Here is a 23,949-nt window from a genome sequence, read left to right on the forward strand (position 1 = left end):
CAGCTCCTTTCCAGTGCATCTCCTCGGGGATCTTGGCCACCGCAGGGGAGGCTCTCGCAATAGAGGGGCTTTCGCCTGCCCCAGAGGAGGCGAGTCTCTGCAAGAGGAAAGGTCACTTCCCCACAGTGACTCCTAGCCCAAAAGCAGCATCTTCAGCCCCCCCCGGAGAGGCAGTGGCTTGAACCGGGGAGGCAGTTGCAGGAACAGGCAAAGTGAAGAGAGTATTTTGGCTGCTTGCACTTACTGCAGAAATGTACTGGCTGTTTGTGAACCTGGGTTTCTCCTCCATCGCAGAGCTGTGTTGTGAGCCTAGGGGCATGTAGGCGGGCGAGCCCATGTCTTCACAGAAGCTTTCTTGTGGGATGCTGGAGACACAGCCACTGTCGGAGCCGCTGGAGCCGCTGCCTGACATGCAGTGCGATGACTCCGAGCTCTCTGTTGCTGGGGAAAGAGAGGAAGGTCACTCTGATGACCACAAATTTGGCCTACATGACCTGTGCCACATACACCAGGTAAGTTATCTGTTTGCAGAGGCACTGGCCACACAAGCCCACAGATAAGCCACACTCTTGTCCGGGCCTCTTTAAAGCCATAGGCAACAAAATAACCCAAGGAAGCAGAGCAAATGATGCCGGAGATTGGTATAGACCGGCCAGGGACTGCCATGACCCCAGTGAGCCTGGTCTGACCGCACAGCGCAGAGCAAGGTGTGGGGACGAGCCCGCACGTCCCGGGGCGCATCGCGGAGCAGCGGGCTCGTACGTACTCAGTGACGGCTGGCTGCTCGTCTCGTGCTCCAGCTCATCTTCCTCGATGCAGGTGCCGATGTCAAAGGGGCGGCTGGGGGCCAGGACGCCTGGCAGCAGAGCCTGGTCCAGGTACATGTGGAGGTTGAGGGGCCCCAGCAGGGAGGAGGAAGAGGAAGGGCTGTATGCAGCGGGGGTGCTGCCAGCGGAGAGCTGCGCCTGTGTCCTCTTGTACGGGTTGGAATGGTCAAACAGAGACACGGCGATTGATGCTCTGGTCCTGGCGCCTGCCAGAAAACATACCAAAAAAGCCCTGAGCACCAGTCCTGCCTAGCTCACACGGAGCAAGGGGGCAGGCACAGCTGGCACTCACCTCTGCCTTTCATGATGTAATCAATGGCACGGTCATTGATAGCTGCCTCGCTGGGTTTGATATCCAGGAACGGCTTGTTGCCCACACCCATGGACACCATCTCCTGCATACGGATTTCTGGAGGGGAAGAGACCCGCAGCCGCATCGTGAGGTCGCTCCAACCCGCCCCACGAGCGCTATGCAGCCCCAGGCCAGAGCACTCCTGGGCCAGGCTGCTCCCGAACTACTGAAATTAGATCCGTTCTCTCCTCACTCCCCAGTCCTGAGGAGTCTCCACAGACAAGCAACCATGCCCTGCTCTGGCCAAGCAGTTCAGTGCCATGCCACCTACGAGAGTCCTGCCAAGCGGAAAGCCTGGGGCGGAGAGGAGGGACTCAGCCAGACAGCTGCCACTCCAGTAGTGGGCTGGATCATGGGGAGAGCAGTGAGCCTTTCAGGAGCACAGCCCACACTCGCAGGGCAGGGAACCCTGTGCTAGTATCTCCCGTTTCTCTCATGGAGTCACAGAGCTTGGACTGGTCAAGCTCCCTGGGGCTGAGGGGCAGGGAAGGGACATGCCCAGCCAAGCCCAGCACATGCTCCTGAGGCTGCATGCCAGAGCTGCCTGCTAACAGGCTCCAAACCTACTCAGGACAGCACGAGCTGAACAGGGCTCCCGCACCTTTTGCGGCACAGACGCCCCGGGAAGGAATCACACCTTTATTGCGGGCTGCCTGCTGCCACAGGATCTTGGCAATGTCACTGGTCCAGGCCTGCTTAGTCTCAGCTGAGCTGGCCTGGAGGATGTAGGTGTCGCTGGACTTTCGCCTTCGGAACCAGATCTCAAAGCGCAGGCCGCTGTCTCCAGAGTTCTCCGTCAGACCGATGTCTGCAGTCTGCCAGAAAAAGGAAGAGCAAAGCATCAACTGGGGCTCCACTAGGAGCAGAAAGAGTAAACTGGGCCTGCACCCTGTGCCAGAGCCACCCCCAGCTCGACAGACCCAAGGGGAAGGAGCCTGAGGGTCCGGACAGGAGCAGGTATGATATGGACCCAGCTGAGCAGAGACAGCCCAGGCAACTCCCGGTGCTTCATCCAGAGTCAGCACCATGCCCTGCCACACACACACACTGCCTTTCCCTCACACTGCATCCCTCAGGAGACCTTGGCCCCACATCTCACAGCAGGAGGGGGCCCAGGCATTAATGTGTGAAGTATTCCCTTCTTCATGGCTTCACTGCATGGCTTGGAGAAGGCTTAGCACTCTTCTGCTGAAGGTGCTCCTGTGCCCGCTCCCCATTTCGGAGCCATGCGTCCATGAGGAAACCAGCCATGGACACCTCCTGCACAAGAGGGAGCTGCAGGGCTGCCCTTACCTTGAAGGAGCGCTTGTAGATATACACATCAAAGCCACCCTCAATCCTCTTGGGCTTGCTGAACAGGATCAGGTCCTCAAAGAGGAAGACGTGTCGCTGGCACTTCCTACGGCCCAGCCAGATGGTGAACTCGTCCTGCCGCACCAGCTGCCCCTGCTCCTTCAGGTTCACCTGGACAGAGGGAACATCCTGGTAAGACCCCAGCAGGATCAGCTCCAGGCAACCCCAGGCCTGGACGTGGAGAGCAGGGTCCCATATGGCTGTGGCCCAGGTGGTGAAGAAGTGGGAGCTACCTGTCATGTTAGGAGGGCTCTTAAAGAGGTAGGGCTGCATGGCACTGCTAGAGGCAACATCAGGCTGAAACAACTGGCCCAGAGCTCAGGGGAGAGCTGCACCTCTCTCCTAGGCATGGCACACAGATGACCCTCTGCTGTCACCCTGTGCAGATCTGTGACAAACCTCTGGGGTGGCAACTGGAGGCAGCAGCCAGAGCGTTATCTTAGGGGAAGAAGAGAGCTGAAGAGGAAAGGAGTCCCATCAAACTGCCAGGAGCACATCTGGGTCAGGCCAGTCCCTCAGATTCTTCCTGTCCCAGATCCATCTTCCTCCACCCTGAGCCCTGTGGCTTCTCCTCCTCCAGTGCTGCACTTTGCATGCCTCTCCTTCGAGTCCCACCTAGCTGATTTTGGCCTACCCCTGGCATCAGTTTGAATTCCTTCTTGCAAATTGCCTGACCTTCTTATCACCAGCTCAAAAGAGACGGAAGGGCTCAAGGCAGCCTGCAGGACACCATCTGCAAGGGCTGCCAGGCTGCCTCACGTCACCAGTAAGCACCTGGGAGCGTGACAAGCAGCTCACCCAGCTCAAGTAACGGCATCCAGGCTGTCTGTCCTAGCGGATCAAAGAGACCTCCAAGCCCCGCCGTTCCCTTGCCCTGTACCTCAGTAGTCCTGCTATGCTGTACTGGCAGACGGCACCCTGATCACTGTGGGAATTTGAGGGGAGGCTCACCATACGATCCAAAGACCCCAAGTCTAGAGAAGGGGAAGAAGTGTGGCTCTGCCCCCCCGGGCAGGGGAGGACACTGGAACGTACGTCACAGTCACGGATGGCATCCATGGCCAGCAGGTCATTTCCGTGCCGGAGCTGAAACTTCACCATCTCCTCAGCCGCACGGAGGTAGCCCAGCTCCTGCTCTTGTGCCTCGCTGCACTCCTTGATCAGGTCTTTCAGCAGCAGGGCGTATTTGCTCATCCGCTGGATGGGTTTCAGCAGGTAGGAGGCCAGGTCCATCTTATCCCCAAGCTGCACCTGCTTGAACTGAGAAATGCAGCAGAGAGTGAAGGCAGCAGCTTCCCGTGGAGAGCCCTGGGCCCCCCGGCAGGCACTGACACTCCCACAGCTTTCCTGACTGGGGTACTCTGATCGCTCTCCAGGGAATGCAAGGCCATAGGACCAATGCTGCTGTGTGCTGGGCTCCTTTCCAAAGCCCTCGCTGCATCTCTGCCCCTGTCCCCCCACATGCACTTGTGCAGAGAGCTGTGCCAGGAAAGCAGAGGTAGTGCTGAGCGTGCCTCAGGCAGGAAAGTTGGGCTTGTTTAAACAGATCAGTGACCCAAACACCAAGAGCAATCGTGGTGTAGGCAGTGGAATTTACCTTGAAGAAGGTATTCCCGTGGCTGGCCAGCAGCGAGTCCGACTTTGGCTTGTTCTTGCTATACAATGCATACATCCCAAACTGGTCTTTCTGCAAAAGAGATCCCTGGGTGAGACCAATGCACACCCAGGACACAGTGACAGCCATACCCTGGGTTGGTTACTGTAGCACTTCTGCCTCTCCCAGGCTGCACCAGAGCCTCCTATGGCATCAGGAATGACTTTGCTTCAAGTTCATTGAGAGCCAGGGAATGCTCTTGTCTTCCCACTCCTAGTAGCTAGGACTTTTTAATCCATTGTCCTGTCACCCCTTGCCCCTTACATACCCCAACAGATACCATTCACCTGGTAGCAGCAAACATGCGTGGGGAGGCTGAGCTTAAGACCGATGCCCCATGTTTCTCCCTAGGAGCCCTCTTCAACAAGAGCAGCAGGTCTGTACCCCTCCACTCGTTAAAGCCCCTCCGCACTGACACCACAGGCAGAAGACAGGGTAAGGGATGGCCCTGCAGAAGCAGGTGGGTTTTAAGGAGCAGACATTTTGCTTCCCTGGCAGTGTCTCTTGGCAGCAAAGAGCAACAGGAAAGGCAAAGAGCATCTGCTGCTGCCTGGGCTCAGCCTCGCAGAGCCATCCCAGTCCAACCTAGTATTTGAGCTGGCAGGGGACAAACCAACCCAGCACAGGGTAGTCCTCCCGCTCCCAAAGAGCCACGGCCCACTAACACGCAGATGAGCAGCCAAACTGCTGGGCATAGGAGCCAAGCACATGTCTGGAGGAGCCCGAACCCAGGGGGAAGGTGCTGGTGCCTTACGTGTCGGAGGAAGCAGTGGCTGACCCGCAGCGGGTGGTTGCAGCAGCTCTCGAGCTCTCGCAGGAAGTACTGGCTGTGGAAGTCGTAGAGTTTCTCCAGGTTCCCAAAAATGACACTGCGCTTCCCACGCAGGTCCTGGGGGAGGTCGAGGCGCTCCATCTCAGGGAAGTAGCTATCGATGATGTAGCAAAGCGACCTCACATATTCCCGCTCCGTGGTTACCATCTCATCAATGATGTGCCGCAGCTTGCTGCAACAGGAAACACTCAGCGTTGAAGGGACCCAGACTGCAGCAGGGCTGCAGCAGTCTAGGAGTGCCTGCAAAGCACTGGACTATCCTTAGAGAAGCTCTCCCTAAGACCCAACACGGAGATGAGATGATCCCTTAGCACCATCCAAGCACCATCCAGATTCAGAACTCCTGTGGTAGCTCTGACCTCGAGCACTGACAAAGCTCATGGCTGATCCAGGGGACTCTGTCAGCTTTTCTGTTCAGGAAGGGCGAGCCCCAGGTTGGCTGTGGTCCTGACCCAGCCTCAGCAGGAGTCACACCCCTGGGCCCACCCAGTCCCTGCTCTGGACACAACAGGCTGCTCCGCAAACAGCTGCGCTCCTGGAACAACAGGGACAGAAGTCCTATAACTTCTGTGAAGAAGAGTCAGCCTGATGACTGGATGCGCTGGGGGGCAATGTTAACCCTGGGAGAACACAAGCTGTGGACCCAGGTCCTGTTGGACTTGTCCCAGTAAAAATGAGAGTGGAAACTTCATCAGCAAACAGCAGTTCCTAGTACGGGTTGCTCCACACGTCTCTGAAAGGATCGCTCTTAGGTACTCGAGGTTTCCACTGCGAGGCAGTGCAGCACCAAACGTAACTACTCCAACGCGTGCCTGCCTTCTCTGCTTCTCAGCTTTCGCCCAAGCCAACTCCTCTGGCTGTTCAGAAGACCGAACAGCGGGACTGCCTCAGCGCCCGCGGGCAGGAGGGCTGCTGCATTGCTCCCTTGAGAAGCAAAGCAGTTAGCCTCCTCTCTGCTGGTGTTCATCCCCTCCCGTGAGCTATCCACGCTAGGATATCAGAGGCCCCTTCCAGAAGACTTCACTGTCCCCAGCCATCTCACCCAGAGCAGAAGCAGTGGAGGAGCTCTGTGGTCCCCCTGCATCCAGCACTCATTTCTATCTCTGTCACCAATTTTTTACTTTTTTTTTTTTTTTAAAAAAAAAAAAAATCTTTTCCAGTGAGAGCCGCTGAGAGACCTGCCTGGTGACCCCTTTCAAGAACAGCTTGCATCCCTGGGCTCTCCATAGCCTAGGCACGTTGCAGTATGACAACAAAGTTAAGTTGAGATCCTCAAGGACAGAGAAGGGAAAGAAGAGAACAAAAGCCAGATGTTGGTCACTCATGGTCACCCAAACAGATCTCGGCCCCAAAGGGCAAATACAAACACCCTCTTACCTGTGAAGCTGCTGTCACAGGGTACTGGAAGTGTCTCCCTACCACTCTGGGTACAGCACCCCCCAAAAGTGTGCAGGACAATGCACTATGCTTCTGCTCTCCCACTGCACCCGTGCCACTGGTTTGCTAGGTCCCCAAATACCACGTTTCTGCAAACCCTCGTCCTCCAATGCCAGCAATGTTCAGACTCCCTCTCCTGCCTGGGAACTGCTCCTTCCCCTCTTAGGGAGGAACCGTGCTGTGGGGGAAGAGCAACAGATCCCATTTCCCTGCCTCCCCCCAGAAGCAGGTGCCAGGCGATGTGGGGACATCCCTGTGGGCCCGCTCAGCGCCGCACACGCGTGTGCAGGGAAGCTGGAGCTACATCTCCATCTGTCTGCCCTGTACCATTGCCAAAGCAACTGTCACCGCAGAGCTCTTCGTGTCTTTGCTGGCCTTCCTTTTCACCACCCGGAGGACTGGAGCACCGAGTGTCACAGCCACTTACCTGCCCCAGCTCTTGGCTTCTGACACGGAGAGGCAGCCCCTCTGTCCCTCCAGCAGGCAGTCCGCAGCCCAGCTGTGAGAAGCTTGCTGCCGCAGCGCAAAAGTCCTGTCCACCAGCTCAGTGCTGCTCACCTCCAGCCCCTTAATAAAGACACCGGTGTTGCCGTATCTGGCCGGCTCGCTCAGCGTCCTCTGGCAGCCTGACCACAGGCTCTCACCGCAGGGGAGGTCAAAGCTTTGGGCCTTCCGGAGCATCCTCCTGGGAGGCAGCTTCCCAGAAGCTGGAGTGGAGGTGCAGGATGGCTTCACCTCCAGGGTTTCTAATATGCTCTCCAGGTTTGGCTTTTCTTCAGGCAGCTTTGGAGACTTGGAGGCCCCGCTGGCAAAAGAAACTCTGCTCGAGTGAGGACCAGGGCTGAGAGCAGCTTGGCAGGCAAATTCTTCCCCAGCACTGACATCGCCAGGGCAGCTCAGGGAGGGCGAGGGAGCTTTCTCCTTAGTCCACCCCGGAGAGCAGCTGGGCCTGTTGTAGCAGTGGGACGCGCTGTAAGTCCTGTCCCAGTGGGACCCGGAGGTGGCCCCCTCGGAGTGCCTCCGGTGGGACAGACCGCCAGCCTCGCTGCCAGCCCGGGGCTGCTCCCCTGCAGCTGGTTTACGGTCTGACAGCAGAGACCTCCTTGTTCTCAAGGCTGCTTCGAGTTTCTTTTCAAAAACCAGCTTGGTCTCCTGGCATTTGGACCATGCAAATTTCCACTGCTTGAGTCCCTTGTCGCTCTTCAGCTCACAGGCCAGCTCCTTCATCTCCTGGAACCGGGCATCGCTGATGTCCGGGTGCTGCCCCTTGTAACTCTCCAGGCACTTGATCACACCTGCACAGTGTTCGGCGGAGCTGCAGTCCTCCATGCTGATGCAGGCAAGGTGTCGCATCCCTTCCAAGGCCCACTCGTACGCCTGCAGAGAGCAAGAACAAAAGGCAACAGCCAGTCAGAGGGATTCGGGGAAGAATAACCCTAATTCGGTGCCTAAAGCGCAAGACAAGAGAAACGATCAGTGTGTGGCCACGACAGTTCCTCGAATGTGAGAGGAGGGGGGGCTGCTATTGTCAATGGGGCTTAACAATTCAGCAAAACAAACAGCTCCTTATGCAGAGGGCTTCAGCTGTGCTGGCTGCTCTGCCACGGCTCCACCTCCCCGCCAGGTCCCTGTGACGCTGGGCACCCACGCTGCCGGGCACGCTTGTCTTCTCTGGGCAGGGGGGCCCAGGGGAAGCTGTTGCCAAGACTTCAGGAATTCACACCTCAATGTGGCCCTGCTCAATATAAAACCTGGAACTCTCCCTCCTCCTTTGCCCAGCCATTCTCACCACTATTCACGAAGGACGAGGTCAAGGGGGCATCGGTAAGCTGCAGGGAATGGGATTGCTGCTCCCCATGCTGTTTCCCCAGAGCTGACGGCACGCAAAGGCCTGGAGCTTGATCAGAGCTGGGCTCTGTAGATCACCCCGGGTGCTCTAACCCATCCTTGCAGCAAGTAGGAATCCAAGACCGTGCAAGCCCAGTTGCAGCTTGTGCATTTTCCGCGCCTGCTGGCACCTGCGTGGTGTGCTGTGCCCTGCCTACCTGCCTGGCTCTGCTCGCTGCTGCACTACATGCTTGTGCTGGCTAGTCGAATACCAAGCTCAGCAGTTTATTTCTAATGCTCCAGGAATGCTGGAAGCAGTTTCATGGGGCTTAACTCTAGCAGCAGTGCATACGCTGGCCTGGCTAAAACAGCTCTGCCGTACCAGTCAAACAAGAGGAGCGGGACAAAACGTGGTCCAATGTGACAGGCGCAAGAGTGCCTTACCACCATCGCAGGAAAGGGGCTAATGAAGCACCATGCACTCAGACCTGTCTGTCATCGATAAAATGAGAGGAAAAAGGCAAACATCTGAATTAGCCAGGCTCACAAGCCACTACTTTCTCTATCAAGCAGGGATGATGACAAGGTGTAACTATAGAGTGGATAAGATGTGACCAGCTGCCATAGGCCTGGCCAGGGAACTTTACTGCTCATCAGTGAAAACACAGACTTATTTGTTAAAATCAGATGCACAAGGCAGGGAAAATGTCCAGGACAGGCCTGCCTGGCATCTTCCACCAACTGCCCAAGACCAGTGGATACACAGAAACACCACAGGCTGCCCTTGAAGTGAGACAGACCATCTCTAGCGCTTGAAGTGAGCAGCCTTAGACCATTTTCCACCTGCTGAAGAGCCTTACTGTGACAGCCTTCACTCAGAGAGCTTAAAGCACTTATTTTTATGCAGAATAGAGCCTTAGACACCAAGAAAATCCACCCAAGCTTTACGCAGACATGGAGCAGACACTGCATCCCCATCAGGGACATCGCGGTCAAACAGATGAGGTGTCAGGCTCACTCTCTCTTGGTGACAGAGGTAGGCAGGGCAGGAGGTGCTTCATTCACATGGTGCCTACCCCCTGGAAGGGGACGGCGATGAAAGCCAAGCGCTGCTGTTTGTATGAGAGCTGAATGCCAGCATGTGAGGGGCAGCCTGCAGACTGAGCAGAGTGACTCCAGGGACAGATGCCACAGGAGCTCCCACAGCCGTCCACATTGCTCTTTTGAGCTGCAGCTGCACAGCGTGCGTGCAGCCAGCCCCATTACTCATGAGGAGCAAGGAGCTGCTTCAGAAACACCAGCAGCTGCTCAGGGAAAACGCTTCTCGAACAGCCCCACGCAACCGCAGCACAGGACAATCAAAAGAGCAGCAGCCCCCTCTCCTCCCGTCACCCTGCCTAGCGCAGCAACAGGCCCCTGACCTGCCTCTCTCTTGATCCAGGCTTTATGCTCCAGACTCGCCCGCTGCTGGGGGCTGGGAGGGGCGTGCAGCGGCAGAGGATGTGACAGACCCTGGTGAGAATCTGCATTTATCCGTGATGCGGAGGGTTTTTTAATTCCCTGGAGGCAGAAGCACATCAAGGTGAGGTGAAACGCCGAGTGCAGCGGAGCCCAGCAGATCCGCACAGCAGTGACAGATGGCTTGTTTTGTTGTGTTTTTTTGAGCTGCTCCCTCCAGCTGTACGCAAACCAACACCAGCCCCTTCCAGCTCTGCCCTCAGCAAGGGCTGGCCGTCAGTGTGGGCTAAGGGCACATCTCACCTTCCTGGCTGTGGAGGTTAATGGGTGATCCTGACCGAAGGCTGCATGCTGGCTCCCTTTTCACTCACCGATGGGAAAGGCTGAACTCAAAAAGCACACAGGGCTCTGAAAGAGGGTGCTGAGAGCAATGTGCAGGAGAGGCACAGCCAGCAGGCCAGCCTGGCCTTTACAGCAACGCGTTAGGAAGACAGCTGCCCTGTGAAGGCCTTCTCTGAGGCTGGGGACCTCACTTCCGTGCACAGATGGGAGAGAGAGAGAAAAGAGGCTTCTTTTATTTCTAGAAAAGTCTGCAGATCAGCATGGGGCCACAGCGAGGAGGAATCAGGGCTGCAAACCACACAGGGAGGCAGCCCCGCCACCTCTCATCTTCATATGGTATCTGTCTGTTCTTGGCGAGGACTCCAAGGGCTGCGCAGAAATGACTCTAAATCTCGATGGCATTTCTCCCATCCCCAGAGCCTGTCGCAGGCCAGTGAATAGCTCAGCTTTGTTCCCTGCACAATGGGAGCAGCCCTCCACACCCTGCAGCTTGCTTGGTAACATGCTAAGCGGCCACCAAAGCTTTCTCCAGTCACATCATCCGCTTCAACTGCCCCTTTTAGCATGCGAAATGGCAGCCCTCTCCGGGGACCAAGTGTGCCCAGGCACCCAGGAGGGAACACCCTCATGCAGGCAGGGGTATTGCCATCATCTGGGTCCAGGTAAGGTTACAAACCACACTCAGCCAAGCCAGGATACTGCCCTCCAGCCGTGGGGCTTTTGGGGAACAGGCAGCCCTACAGCTTCTCTGCCAAGCTGCAAGAGCTGCTCGTATATAAGAGGAGGCACCTGTATGCAGGGAAGCTGAATCTTCCCAACCATGTCTGGAACCAGGCAGGAAGGAGCCTGTACCTCGGCTTTTGATCTTTACAGACAAGTCGTTACTGAAACTCTCAATTACAGGATTAAAGACAAACGTGCTTCCTGCATACACAGGGCTGACCTATCCAGCAGCTGCGTGAGGAGTCAGCAACAGGTTGGTCCTGCCAGGCTGCCCGGAGCAGGCAGGGGCTCTCGGCAACCTGCCGTGCTGTAAGGAAGAGCCAGGGACTTCACTGGAGCACGGTGCAACCCCCAAGCCCATCCCCCTGTGTTGGTCCCTGCTCATTTCACCACGGGCAAGGCTTGCAGTGCATCGAGGACAGAAGCTCCTGTTGTCTGTTGTCTTTGGCACCACTGAAGTGCCATCTGCAAATACAGGCCAACAGAAGCTGCTCGGCCCTGGCTCAGGGCACATGGCAGCACTGCACAGAAAGCCTTCCAGGGGTCCCAGATCCTCACCTGAGCCAGAACTCGGATATTACATCTCCCCAACCCAAACCTATCACAAACCCACCAGATTCCTCTCATACTCAAGGTCCAGTGATCTCTAAGACACCTTCTGGGTAGCCAAGACAGGAGACAGATACTGTGCATCTGCAGACATATGCCAGAAGGGGCAATTTCAAAGGGGCCTGCCTTTGTCCAAACCTTCTCTTTCACCTCTTCCTGTGGGGAGACAATGATTATAACTGTATTTTTCTTGTCACATAGGAAACTGGGTGTTTGAATAGGCAGAGGTAGGCGGATCACAAAGCCTCCAACTTTCTGCAGAAGAAAAATGCACCTAGGTGGGTGACTAACTCTGCTGCAAGAAGGTTTCCTTCTGAATCTGAAGTGACTGCACAGGGGCGCTGAGACGGGGTGATGAAAAGCCAAGGCTAATCCTGATGGCAGCAACAATACAGGCAGGGATGCGATACAGCTGCGGGTATGATGACTGAAGCACAGCAACAAGACAGACCAAGCCCCCCATCCTTATGCAGCGATGTCCCAGGACTGCAAGCCCCCCACTCCCTTGCTTTCTACAACACAGAGAGAGGGAAGCAGCACAACAGCTGGGAACATTGCCAAGGACAGCGAAAAAGAAACCAACATAATCAAACAAGCCCTGATCCAGCTTGTGTGCAGCTCCTGTATGCAAGCTGTGCTCACTCTGTTGGTGAGACACAACTAATCACGTCTTTGTGGCAAGAAACAACTGCACAAACCCCCTATTTAACAAGGCCTCCTCTCACCACCTCTGTGTTCACTCTAAGTGCACTTAACTTCAGCCGTGAGTCTGGAGAGCACGATGAGGTTGGCTTGCAGCAAAGGAGACAGAACTGGTGCAGCCAGAAAAGGTCAAAGCATCACAGGTACCGCTGCGAACTGAGCCAAGCACTTCCCAACAGCTATACATGGTGCCACGTAGGCACTGACTCCCGCAGCTGCCCTGCTCTGCCGGCAGCCCAAGGTCTTGGCACTGAACCCTGCAGAGCTGAGACGCCGGTCGCAGCACTCGCAGCACAAGAGTAAAGAGTGACAGGGCACTTACCAGAAGACAAGTCCAAAGTAAATGCTGCTCTCTTGCATGAAAATGCTTGCTCCCAGGTCTGTTCCTCTCATTACAGATGCTCATTTGGGCTTATTCCCTCTAAAGTCCAACACGGCGTTAGGCTGCTTTGAGAACCGCCTCCTGCTCACAACACTGATATGTCCCTTGTCACAGGCTGCCGCACGCACACTATTAGCAGGGACCTGTGGCTGGAGACTGCCTTGTATGCTGACAGTTCAGAAGGACCACAATTAAAAAGCCATTTTACATCAACATATATCGAAAGCAAAATTATCCAGGCTAAAACCTTACTGTCACAAGAGCTGTCAGCTGGCAAACAGTGACAAGCCTGTTTCTCTGCTAACCCAGAGACCAAGTAGCTTTAGCAGAAAGTGGCCGGCTCAGCACTCGCTTGGATCTGCTTCGGGCTTTCCTCAGGCTCCCCCCCACTGATACTAATAGCACCCATGAAGGAAGGAGCAGGGAAAGAACAAGACTTCAGGACCTGCAGATGTCCCCCTGGCAAGTCAATTAATCAGTTAAAAATAGACCTCATCCTACCTTCCCACCTGTACAGAGGGGGTCCATATCCTGGCTGCGCCCAGCTCTGTGCTGTACATTACCATCCCCTATGGCCGGACTGAGGCAGGGCCACTGCTTCAGTGCATCATCTCAGCTCCGGCTATTCACAAGCAAATGCTGCTAGCCTAAATACCAGATTGAGGAGCCCTGGTAACCGGAGACAAGGCGGAGGGGGAAGGGGCCGCGCTTCACATGAGAACTACTGAAGTGTGCGGAGAACACCCCGACTGGGCGCAGGCCGGATCCCCTTTCTTTCACAGTGCAAAAAACAGGGAAAGAAAACATGCCAACCGACCCCAAATTCAAGCAAAATTCAAAGCAAGCCGTTACCCGACACACAAGAGGTTTGGAGAAAACAGTGATCCCTCCTAGACACTGCGATGCTTTTTCCACGTCTCTAAAAGCCAAAGCCCCTGCTCACTTCTAGCAAGATTTGCGGCTCTGCAAGCAGGCAGCTGCACTTGGAGGTACAAGAAACCATGTAATGTCAGAGCGTAAGCATTTCAGCAAAGCCACCGAGTTAGAAGTAATCTCCTCTCTACGCAGAGGTTCGCTGTTACTCTTTTCCCCACTCCGTAGCACTCAACTTTTCCAAACTGCATTTGAAGCCCTGCCTGGGATTCATTAGCAGCAGAAACCAAATTAATCAAAACCGTGTCCTACATGGGATGTAGCTGGTAAAAGCTCAGCTTTACAGCAAGGAAAGGACTCACCCTCTTGAAATGAAAAGTTAAACCATTTCTGAGTTGCTGTGTAGCTCACGGTGCCTCCCCTCCCCTCTCCAAAGGAGGAGAGACCACTAAAATCACCAGTTCACCTAAAACCAGCTGCTAAGGAAAACAAACTTTAAATCCTGTATTTGCATTTCTGCCTGTTACCAAGTGCTAGATGCTGTACAAACACTGCGGGAGGGCAAAAGATGAGACAAGTGCTGATTACAAACTCCTGCGATTTAAGCATAAAACAGGAAAACAGGTAGATACCCACAGCTGGGCAAGAAAGAAGAACAAGGGGTCAGGGAAGCAACACTGGTCAGGGTTGGTCTGGGCACGCCACAGCCCAAACACCATCAAAGGGCGCTCGTTAGAGTAACGTGCTTGGAAAACCTTTTGCAGCAGCACTCTGGGTGAACACGAACAGAGCTCAAAAATCCCTTCGTTTCCCCTCTGGGCAGCCAGGCCTGACAAGTCCAGGAGAGTCTAATTACAGGAGAATATAATTGGATAAAATAGGATTGCACATGATTTCTGCTCTCTTGACGACAGCACGAGGACCCAAAGGGCAAATGTGGCTCGTTATGCTGGAGTCGGCGTGCAGGACGCGTGCTTGCCCTTCTTTTCTCTAACTGCTGCAACTGCCAAGCAACACCTAAGGTAGCTCCATTAGGAACAGGCTGACTCAACGGATGAATCACAACAAGCCATAATAATCCCTGCTTCGGTACAATTCAGAGCTTCCATAGAGCAGCTTGTGCCAGTTTCATTATGTATCTATATAGAGGCACACAGGTATGTATATATCACACACATATGTATATATTTGTATGTGTATGTATGTCTATGTATAAATTTACTCCCTAGGAAGCTGGGCAGCAAGTGTCTGAGATTTGCCCTCCCCACAGCTTCCACTGCTCTGCAGCTGCAGAAAACCTCCCAACAGCCAACGATGTGCAATTTTCCCTCAGTTTTTCCTTTTTGCTCCACAGTCACTCATGACTTTGCATCCTTGGGTAGATTCTGCACTGATTTTTCTCCCCCCTGTTTTCCTGTCCCACCAAGGGGATTTTCTCAACCTTTAAAAGCTCTTGAGTCCAGAGGACCAGGGAGTGAGTTTCCTCCCAATAAAATCAGAACCTTTAATGTTTGCCTTTGCTGCAAACCAGCCTTCTCACATTTGAGGCACTGCCCATCTTTTCATCAGCTTTGTGCCCTCATTGCAAAGCTTTGCTTGTCAATGAAATTCTGCTCACAATCCCTTCTTACCAGAAGAAGAGTAGATGCTGTTTCCCTGCCTCGGTGAATATTATCCTCCCTCCTTTCTGATGCTTCCCCAGTTACAAAACCAAACTGCATGCTGAAATCTGCTTTGGCCGCTGTCCTTCTCTCCGGCTGCCCCTAACAACTGGGATCTGGTAGCTGGTCCTTCATTTGCCTACAGCCTACACCAGTCACTACAGAGTCCTGAAACCATCTAAAGATTGAAAGAAGTTACACAGTTGAGTGTAACTCACTGATGGCTGAGAAAACGGAAGGCATGAAGGAGCGAGCGTGTGTATTTGTGGATGTACGACCACTGCCTAGAGGAGGAGGAGGAAGAAAAGGGCAGCATGTTTTCAAGCTTCTTTTAGTGAAGGGGAGAACTCCCTCTTCGGAGAGCACCGAGAGCCTCACGTTACCAGTCAGATTCAAGACCAAGCCACAGCGAGATGCATGAGTCACCGAAGCTGACAACTTGCACAACAGCAACAAATCACTCTGTTCAGAGACTGATGGCACCTCCAGAGGTTTTTTTGCATGCTTCGCTTTTATATCTGTCTCGACAGCCACATCATTACGCTGTACAAATATCCTGCTGTAAGAGTACACCGCAGGCCAGTGAGGACAGACTGGACTGAGGTAGGTGTCTCCCATCTGCTCTGCGCTGGCTCCCTTCTAATGAGGTCCTCCATGCCCAGCTGGGGATTGCGAAACCTCCAGTATGCCCTTGGGCCTGGATGGGGGAGTGCAGATGCTTTCTCTGTAGTCTTCAATTCACATCCTTTCCCCTGTGACAAATAAAACCAAACTCTGTTTAATTACTCAATGATGTGCTGGGATCTCTCTGCACTGAATTGTAGGCGCTTGTGCCTTGGGAGGTGTGGAGCTGAAACTGAGCCCAGACACCCAGGGCCTCCCTTCTTCAGGGTAGCTGACAAGGATAGAAACAGCTCCCCGGTTTAAGAGCGCACCAAGATGTACTCATAGGATGCAAGCCCCTGTGAAGCAGCCGAAGGAGCCTGGTCAGAGGCAGCGGGTGCTCGGGAGAACCCTGTCCATATGTCCAGGGCTTTGATATGCAGATGGGAGCCATTGTGAGCTTCAGCCCCATCTGTACACCGAGGGGAGCTTCATGTCCAGATTGCTTGAACAGATCTATTTAACTCCCGTGACTAAAGGGAATTCCAGCCTTCAGGAGGATCCAAGCATCCAGATGGATGCCAGCACACAAACATTCAGAAAATCTGTCACCCTGCGCAGCTCCTGTCCCAAGATCAGAGTGAAAAAAGTACCCAAACCCAACATTTTGCACGCATGCACAAGCCTGGGGTCAGTTAAGGAAAGATCTCTGCTAGCATCAGATCAAGCGCAATGCACTCCCCTTGCAGCTCAGCAGCAACGCGAGCTGGGAAATCCCTAAACCTGCTGGGAGGAAATGCTGCTTCCCTGCCACGAGTGACTGGCTACCAGTGTCACGGCCTTGCAGGAGATCTGATTCCACCTGACTTGGAGAAGGGGAGTCCCAAACTTTCAGACAACTGTCCGTTTATGCTCATGAACAGCCAAGGACACCAAGGAATGTTTACACAGAAGTGCTCTGACAATCAAGGATGAAGGCAGCAGATGCTTTCAGCACATCAAGCATCGCCCCCCTGCATACACAGCAGAGGCAGAACATGTTGGCACTCCTGGGATCAGGGAAGGCAGCTGAGGGGTGAGCAGCCTACATCCCAAAAAGATGCTGTGCACTGGCTGGCTCCTCCAGCCTCTTCTTCCTGCTGTGCCCTCCAGCGAGGGGGAGGATTCAGCCAGCACAGGAGGAAGGAGAAGGACCCCAGACAGACAGATCAAGGCTTTGTCCCCCTGCGCATGCCACAAACACATCACACAGACCCCATACTGCCCTAAAGCAGAGCCTGAGGTGCTGGGGGAGGTGCTCAAAAGCATCTCAACCCAAGAACCCCTCACCTTCAACTGCAAATCGTGCTTGGATTTAGCACATGAAAAACCCTAATTAGTTCACTGCTGCCCCGTAACACTGACGGCCAACCTCATGCACCAGTGTCACACCCGTATTGTGCAACCAGAAAGGAGCACTGAGTGCTGGTGCTAACTACCATTTAGCATTCACCTACTGTCACAGAGCTTGTGGGAGCTAGAGGCCCTGCTGTGATGCCAATTTGGCAATAAAGTCATTGATGAAACACAGGAGAAAATAGCCTGGGCACCAGTAGATCCAGCAGTGACTTACTGGAGAATTCATACAACAGAACAATTTCCAAAACACTAATTTTGCAAGACAGAAAAACATGGGGGAGCTGTAAGCTGTAGCAGATCAGATCTAAATGGTCAGGATCTCTTGTTTGTGCAAGAGGGCTATCTCAAACTCCAAGGCAAAGCAGAAACTTTCTGATACATGAAAACCTTTTGATGGGAAAGTAAACATTAGAGGCTTATTAACCTTGCAAGACGACTTCTCCAGCAAAAACCTGGCTGGAAGGAGAAGGGAAAGATTTCACACATTAACCTTGCACGAACTCTGCCAGCGGATCGATTTTCCAACCTCGAGGCTCATTCCCCCAATTGCTTCAGGCTGCGCATGAAAAAGGACACCCCTGAAATGGGAGAGCAAATCAGACTAGATGTCTGTCTAGGGGCACGACTTTACAAGCGTAATTGAGGAAGGAGGGAGAGAAGAGGGCAAGAGAGATGAGACAGCTACTGTCAGACAATGCTGAAGCCAGACAACACTGGCTTTCCCCTAAAACAGTTTCACAGCATCAGGAAGGCACGGTATCCATTCCTCTGTTGTACTACTCGGATATTCCTTCATCATCCTCAGTACTTGCACCAGTAACCAGATGAAAGCTGTTATTTGGGAATTTCATGCAGCCCGTCCCCAGAAAAGTAAAGCCAGTTTGCGGAGAGGTAGAGAGAGAACAGTGCGTGTGAAGCCTCTCCCAGAGACTTTATTATAAGGCACAGCAAAAAACTCATTTGCTCAGAGGTGCTGGGGGGCAAAGCCATGTTCTGACCTGCACAGGACTGCTAGGAAGAGGCAAGCATCATGGCACGGCGACCTGTGTCTGTCCATAATAAGTACGCTACAGCAAGGACACATCAAATGCCTTTTTTTCCACTTAGGTGCTAAGTTCTACTCTCCAAATCTCCTCCAAGCACATTCCCAGAGCAGGGAATCATAACGCCCTTTCAGTAAAATTAAGTCTCAACCTGGGTTAAACAGCCCAAGACAGAAAGAAGGAAAAAAAAAAAAAAAAAAAATAATCACACTTTTGGGTCCCAGCTACCGGGATCCTTTCCAGCTTCCCACAGACCAGCGTTCACAAATCCTTCTTTCCTCATCAAAGGCTAAGCAAAAAGAAACATCAATAATTTATTGCCTGAAGGGGACTTGATTTTTTTTTTTTCCCCTCAAAACCGTCATCTGCGACATTATATCTGGTACATCAGAAACCAAGCCCAGCAGAAAACAAGATATCAGCAGGTCACTGTTCTGAATCTTTGGGGAGAAGTGGGAGGTAATGACATCTGCGGAAGTCAGCTAATTTATCGTGCTCTGGATTTCTGCTGTCTAAGACCAGATCTATCTCTTGGAGCTGGGAACACTGTGCCAGCAGTTCTCAGTCCCTCACGGGACGGGAGCCCAGCAAACCTTGGAGCAGTCAAAGACAGCAGCCCCCTCTTGTGCTGTCCACAACCTTTAACAGAAGTCCCGGCAGATCAAAAGGAACCACTTGCCCTGTGCGTACATCCAGCTAGTCTGGAGGCATGCAATCCCAGCAACAACTTCTGGCTGCAGTTAAATTATGCCCACTGAAGTGATCATGCAATAACCTCTAATAAAGAGAAAGAGGGACAGGCACCGCTGTGTTACAGACAGCGCAACCCTGGGATTCGGAGGGACCATGCAAAGATGCACACAGCCCACGGGGCTCCGTCTGAGCGCACAAAAGCCTCACACAAAGCACTCTGATTCATGCTGGATGCATACAGACGCGCACAAGCAAGCGAGTGAAAAGCCTTCTCTACATTGTTTGGAAACAATCTCAATACAACTCACACGTCAGCCGGGGCGCCGGACACTTGGTACTTACAAGAGGGTTCGCTGTGTCTGTCTGCTGCTGGAGTCAGGACGGGTGTATTCGACTGAGAGGGAAGGTGCATGGAGATGTGCAGAGAGGCTCTCTCCTGCCAGCGCGGCCTGGATGGATGGGAAGAAGGGCCCCAGCCCCTCTTTGGGCCCCAGAGGCAGCAACACTTGTTCAGGGGATGGAGCGCAAAAAGGCTGGCATTCCTACAGCAGCAAGGACAATGGGGAGGGATGAGGAGACGCTGCCATAATCAAATGCAGTCCAGCTGGCCCTCCCCCAGGAAGGGCAGGCACCTCCTTCACTTGCCAAAGGCTTTGTTTTCTAAGCCACAAAGAACAAAGTGGCTGAGGAGGAGAGGGAGAGGAGGAGGAGAGCAGAGGAGAACCCGCCGTGGGGGTAGATCCACACGTGAGCGCAGGTAACCCACTCTTCGAGAGATGTCAACACAGATGGAGAGGGGTTGGGCAACACTCTGCCCCTCCAAGCACAGCTCAGAAGCAGCAGCTCCTTGCACGCAGCAGAAAGAACCCGGGGATGGCTGGAGTGGGCTACTGAGAAACCAGAATCAGCACAGGCTGATGGCCAGGGGTCCTTTGAGGGAAGGGGTGGCAGACAGAGAACGCCACTGAAGGAACGGCTCATGGAGAAGAGCCCAAAGAAATCCCAACAACGGAAATGCCAGCATTTCTTGACCAGCCTCACCCCAACAATCCTGAGCACTGGGGCTCTGAATGGCTTTCCTCGGAAAGCAAATGCAAGGCAAGGTCCCAAGCTGCAACAGTCTCCCAGACCACAGCAGAGCAATGCCCACACTTTCCCTGAGCACCGAAAGAGGCAGCATCTTGCACAACACCCTGACAAGCAGGAAAAAGCCCCTAGGGCTGCCTCAGGCCATCCTGTAATGATACAGGCAGTTCAGCTGTGGGGCTCTGGGCACCACACCACCGCACAGCTGCGGGGTATGCAGGTGCTGAGCTGGTGTGATGGGACTCTGCCCTTTCCTGTTGGGTCAGTGCTTTCTTCCAACAGAGTGACTTTTGCCAGCAAGCATCATGCACCTTCGCTACTGACCTTCTGCAGGACTGGTTGTCATCCCAGGGCTGGCAGAGACCGTGCTGTGTGCTCTGGCTCATTAGACATGCCATGGCGAGTTAAGTAGCTGCAGTCCTGACAGGGCACACAGCTCTCACGTGGGCCCATTTCAAGCCTCTGGTCCAGACAGCTGGGCACTTTGCTTATGGTAAAGTCAAGAGCATGCAGAGACCTGGGATATAAGAGCGACCTGGGAAATAATTTCACCCAAAGAAAGCTTGAGAAAGGAAAAAATACAAAGGCTAACAAGGTAAGCAAGGAGAGGTAGCTCTAGCTCCTTGCTCTAGCTCCTCCTGGTAATGTGCCTACGGCAGTGTTACTGTGAAGCCAGGATAGCAGCGAGAGTGAAGGGTTCTGGAGACCACCCTTGCAGGCACCCCAGAACAAAGCAGACATGAGTGCTTTCGGTACAACATACACACCCTTGCTTGCTCAGCTTCCCATTTCTCCCCCAAAGCACCATGTGGTGCCAGATCCCATCACAGCCTTGGAATTGAGTAAACAAGGGACAGCAGCCAGAAGAGGCTTGAAGCCACAGGAAGATGGCAGGTCCCCGAGTATGCCCGCACTGGGTCTGCGGTACTGAAAAACAATCCTCCACCCGCAGTCAGAGATGGGGAAGGCAGCTTCCTTCACCGCTCCTCCTGCCTCAGCCCAGCCACCGTCCAGCCCTTGTCAGGCACCAAGAGCTCCTGCCACAAAGGAAGCGGGGACAAATGGAAACATCCAGCTTGGCACCAGTCATGGCTTTGGGGAGGGAACCCTGCCAGCCCATGTGCAAACTCCATGCGGTCTGGCCCAGCTCAGCCTGCCTCATCGCAGGGAGCTCAGACAGTCCATCAGGAACTGCCAAGCAGTGAAAAAACACAGTACGGCATCTTGATGGACCATATGGGGTCATGCTGTCCTGTCCCATGGCCTGTCCAGCAGCCACAGTCAGCGCCCTACGAAGCACCTGTCCACCACATGCAGAAGGGCCAGCGGAACGGAACCTCCCATTCCTAGTAGGCAGCGAGGTGCGTGAGGGATGAATACCATGATCCCGGTGGTGGGCGCTCCACTCCCTTGGCGCATGCTGAGATGTTTGGAGAGATCTGAGCTTGCCAGCTCATTACCATAGTGTACATTGCTTACGCATCCTCAGGCTCCTTCCCCAAATCCTGGGGTCTGGCACACTGCAGGCTCTTTACAAGAAGGAAAATGAAGGGACATTGCTTAGTTTAGACTCCTGCTGTTGATATCCCCTCAGATATTAGGGAAGAGAGAAGGGAGTTAGGCAGGCACTGACAAGATCACTGCAGTCAGGTCAAAGCAGCTCAGCATCAGAAGAGCGTGAAATCAGTTTAGATAAAATCTGCTTTCCCCTCACCTCCCAGACCACACCACTGACTTTGCTTTGGGAAGGCAGAAAGCATTCCGGAGATCAAGATCAAAATAAGCACTGAAAGAACTTTCATGCTGCACGGCGATTTCTGCACTCATCCTCCAGCTGCAGGATGTATCCCCTCCACACCCCTGGTTTCAGTTGGCCACCGGTTCACAATACACACGTGTTGTATTTACAACACCAGCATTGTTTATAGTTCTACTGAAACCAGTGAGATCAAAATCCTCTTCCCTCACTAAGCGAGATACCTCTCCTCCACTCCAAAGCGGTGCGCAAACACCCTGTGCCGCTATCATTCAGCTCTCACTGGGGCTGTGCAGCATGAAAGGCACAACCAAGAGGGATGATGCTGCTGCCGCCACCAAGGACTGTATCCCCCAGTTGTCATCCACCAAAAAGAAGCTGTATGAACAGTGCTTTGAAGCCCTAAGAAAAGAAATGGTCCGTTTTTGGGGTCTGTGTAACATTTGTGCCCCTGGGAATGGCCCAGGCTTTGAAAGGCTTTGAAGCTGTGGAGGAACACCCATTGCTGTTGAGTCATGTCTGACGACCCTGGCAGCCCAAGAGCTAGTACCGCGATGTAGTTTCCATGCCTGAACGGAGAACGGAGCGGCCATCATGTGCCACAGTCCACATCTGCGCTCCAGAGATCTCCAACTTTGGCTGGGTAGGTCTGACATTTGGCTTGGCCACAGACTTGCCAAGATGGCGAGCAACACCTGGCACCTTTGTGTGTCTCAGTTTATCAGAAGAAATATGACAACGACCATGCTTACCAGGATCCTTGCCAGGATCCCCCATGATGGCAACGGGTGTTCAGGGACCAGAGCAGCCCCTGAACGTCTGTGCTCAATGAGCAGAGCACAGGTTCTTGCCATTCTCCTACGGCACAGAAGGCACTTTTCTCTTCACTGGGGAAAAAAATAATTACACATTCCCACAGCAAGAGGGTCCCCTACCTGCACAGCAAACTGCATAGACGAGCTAGAGCAGACCTGCAGAGCATCACCAAACTCACTCAATCCTCACATGTCCCGACAGCAGTGTTCTGGGCTGCCTTCTCCACTCTCCTCCCTCGCACAGGATGTTCTCGATGTTTTCATGTTTAGCTGAATTTCCTGCCCCCCTCCCCGAGCACTTCTGGGCTGCCAAGGCAGTTCAGAGACAGCAACTAAGTGGCACCTACATCTGGTACAGCTTAACTTCTAGTGTCTATTCTTTCTGGAATTTGAGAACTTCAATACCCCATGTTTGTACAAGTCTGGAATAAATGGAGCACAGGCTCCCCGGCCTTCTGCGCTTGCCAAAGCTGTATTTTAAAATGCACTTAGAAAATCCTACTGTTTATTCATCTGCAACTTTAGAAATTAAAGGACACCAAATCCAACTGCAGATCTGCTGAATGGGTGCATTTGCATTAAACCAAACCGGTGAGAAGGCCAGGCACTCAGCACAGTCACCACACGCATCCTCTCTTCCTGCATCCCAGATGCCTGGGCCAACCCAGTCCCCTTGGGCCCCTCAGCCGCACTGCCCAGCACCCCGTTCTGGTGCTCCGTTTCCTCACACAGGCCTCCACAAGAGAGGGGCTGGGCTATATTTAGCAGTGAATAGTAGGGTCCTACTCCTGACGTGTCAACAGGTTGACTTTACCAGCACGTAAGGATACCAACTGAACAAAAAGCAGGCAGACTACCCTGGCCTGGTGGCCAAGACTGGACACAAGTAGCCAATCTTTTGGCCCTTGGTCCAAGCCAGCACTATTCTTCTGTCCACTGCGGCCACGAGAGGGGCGTACAAGCTACAGCCCAGACAGCAGAAGACCTCTCTTCTTAACAGATGCAGACATTTTCTTGAATACACACCCGCCCCTTTTTTCACAGACCAACTTAAAAAAGTCACTGCAGACACATGAGCATGAAGCGGCTTTTGCAGATCATAGATCTGGCTCCTTGTTGGTGCACACACTATGTTTCACATCTTTCATAAACAGCCAAGCTCTGGACTGAGTCCGAGAAGGCTTTTTACACCCTCCTCCATGCAGCAGATGCCTCGTCTTACCTTGTCAAAGAATTCATACAGCCTGACCGTCTCGCAGATTCGATGCCTGTTTTCATCCAGTTGAGTGCAGAACTCTTCCAGTTGATCTTTATAGGACTGCAGCTTTACCTTGTAAGAATGTACATCCACAGAGGAAAAGTCTTCCCATCGATCTGTCTTCTTTAGTGCTTCCTGCCCTCTTCTGCAATATTCCTGAAAACAAAATGCAATTGTGTATGAGGATAGAGACCTGACATGGACAGTAGATAGTCTTCAAGGTCATTAACAGCTAGGACTAATTAGACTATTTTTTAAGGTTCAG

At 53.4% G+C, this 23,949-nt stretch overlaps 1 protein-coding gene across 1 annotated transcript in view; it reads right to left on the reverse strand.

The window, feature by feature from the left end:
- Nucleotides 1-10: 10 nt before the first annotated feature.
- PLEKHG4 (pleckstrin homology and RhoGEF domain containing G4) overlaps nucleotides 11-23,949 on the reverse strand; it is an 83,428-nt gene continuing 59,489 nt past the window's right edge. Inside the window, exons 14-23 of the mRNA XM_075161214.1 lie at nucleotides 23,649-23,840; nucleotides 6,883-7,832; nucleotides 4,941-5,190; nucleotides 4,130-4,219; nucleotides 3,568-3,792; nucleotides 2,473-2,643; nucleotides 1,817-1,994; nucleotides 1,120-1,236; nucleotides 767-1,033; nucleotides 11-441 (exon numbers count right to left, since the gene is read on the reverse strand). Coding sequence (XP_075017315.1) covers nucleotides 113-441; nucleotides 767-1,033; nucleotides 1,120-1,236; nucleotides 1,817-1,994; nucleotides 2,473-2,643; nucleotides 3,568-3,792; nucleotides 4,130-4,219; nucleotides 4,941-5,190; nucleotides 6,883-7,832; nucleotides 23,649-23,840 — 2,769 coding nt within the window. The 3' untranslated portion in view covers nucleotides 11-112. The remainder of the gene's footprint in view (nucleotides 442-766; nucleotides 1,034-1,119; nucleotides 1,237-1,816; nucleotides 1,995-2,472; nucleotides 2,644-3,567; nucleotides 3,793-4,129; nucleotides 4,220-4,940; nucleotides 5,191-6,882; nucleotides 7,833-23,648; nucleotides 23,841-23,949) is intronic.

This window comes from Calonectris borealis, chromosome 12 (assembly GCF_964195595.1).
Source record: "Calonectris borealis chromosome 12, bCalBor7.hap1.2, whole genome shotgun sequence".
NCBI lineage: Eukaryota > Metazoa > Chordata > Aves > Procellariiformes > Procellariidae > Calonectris > Calonectris borealis.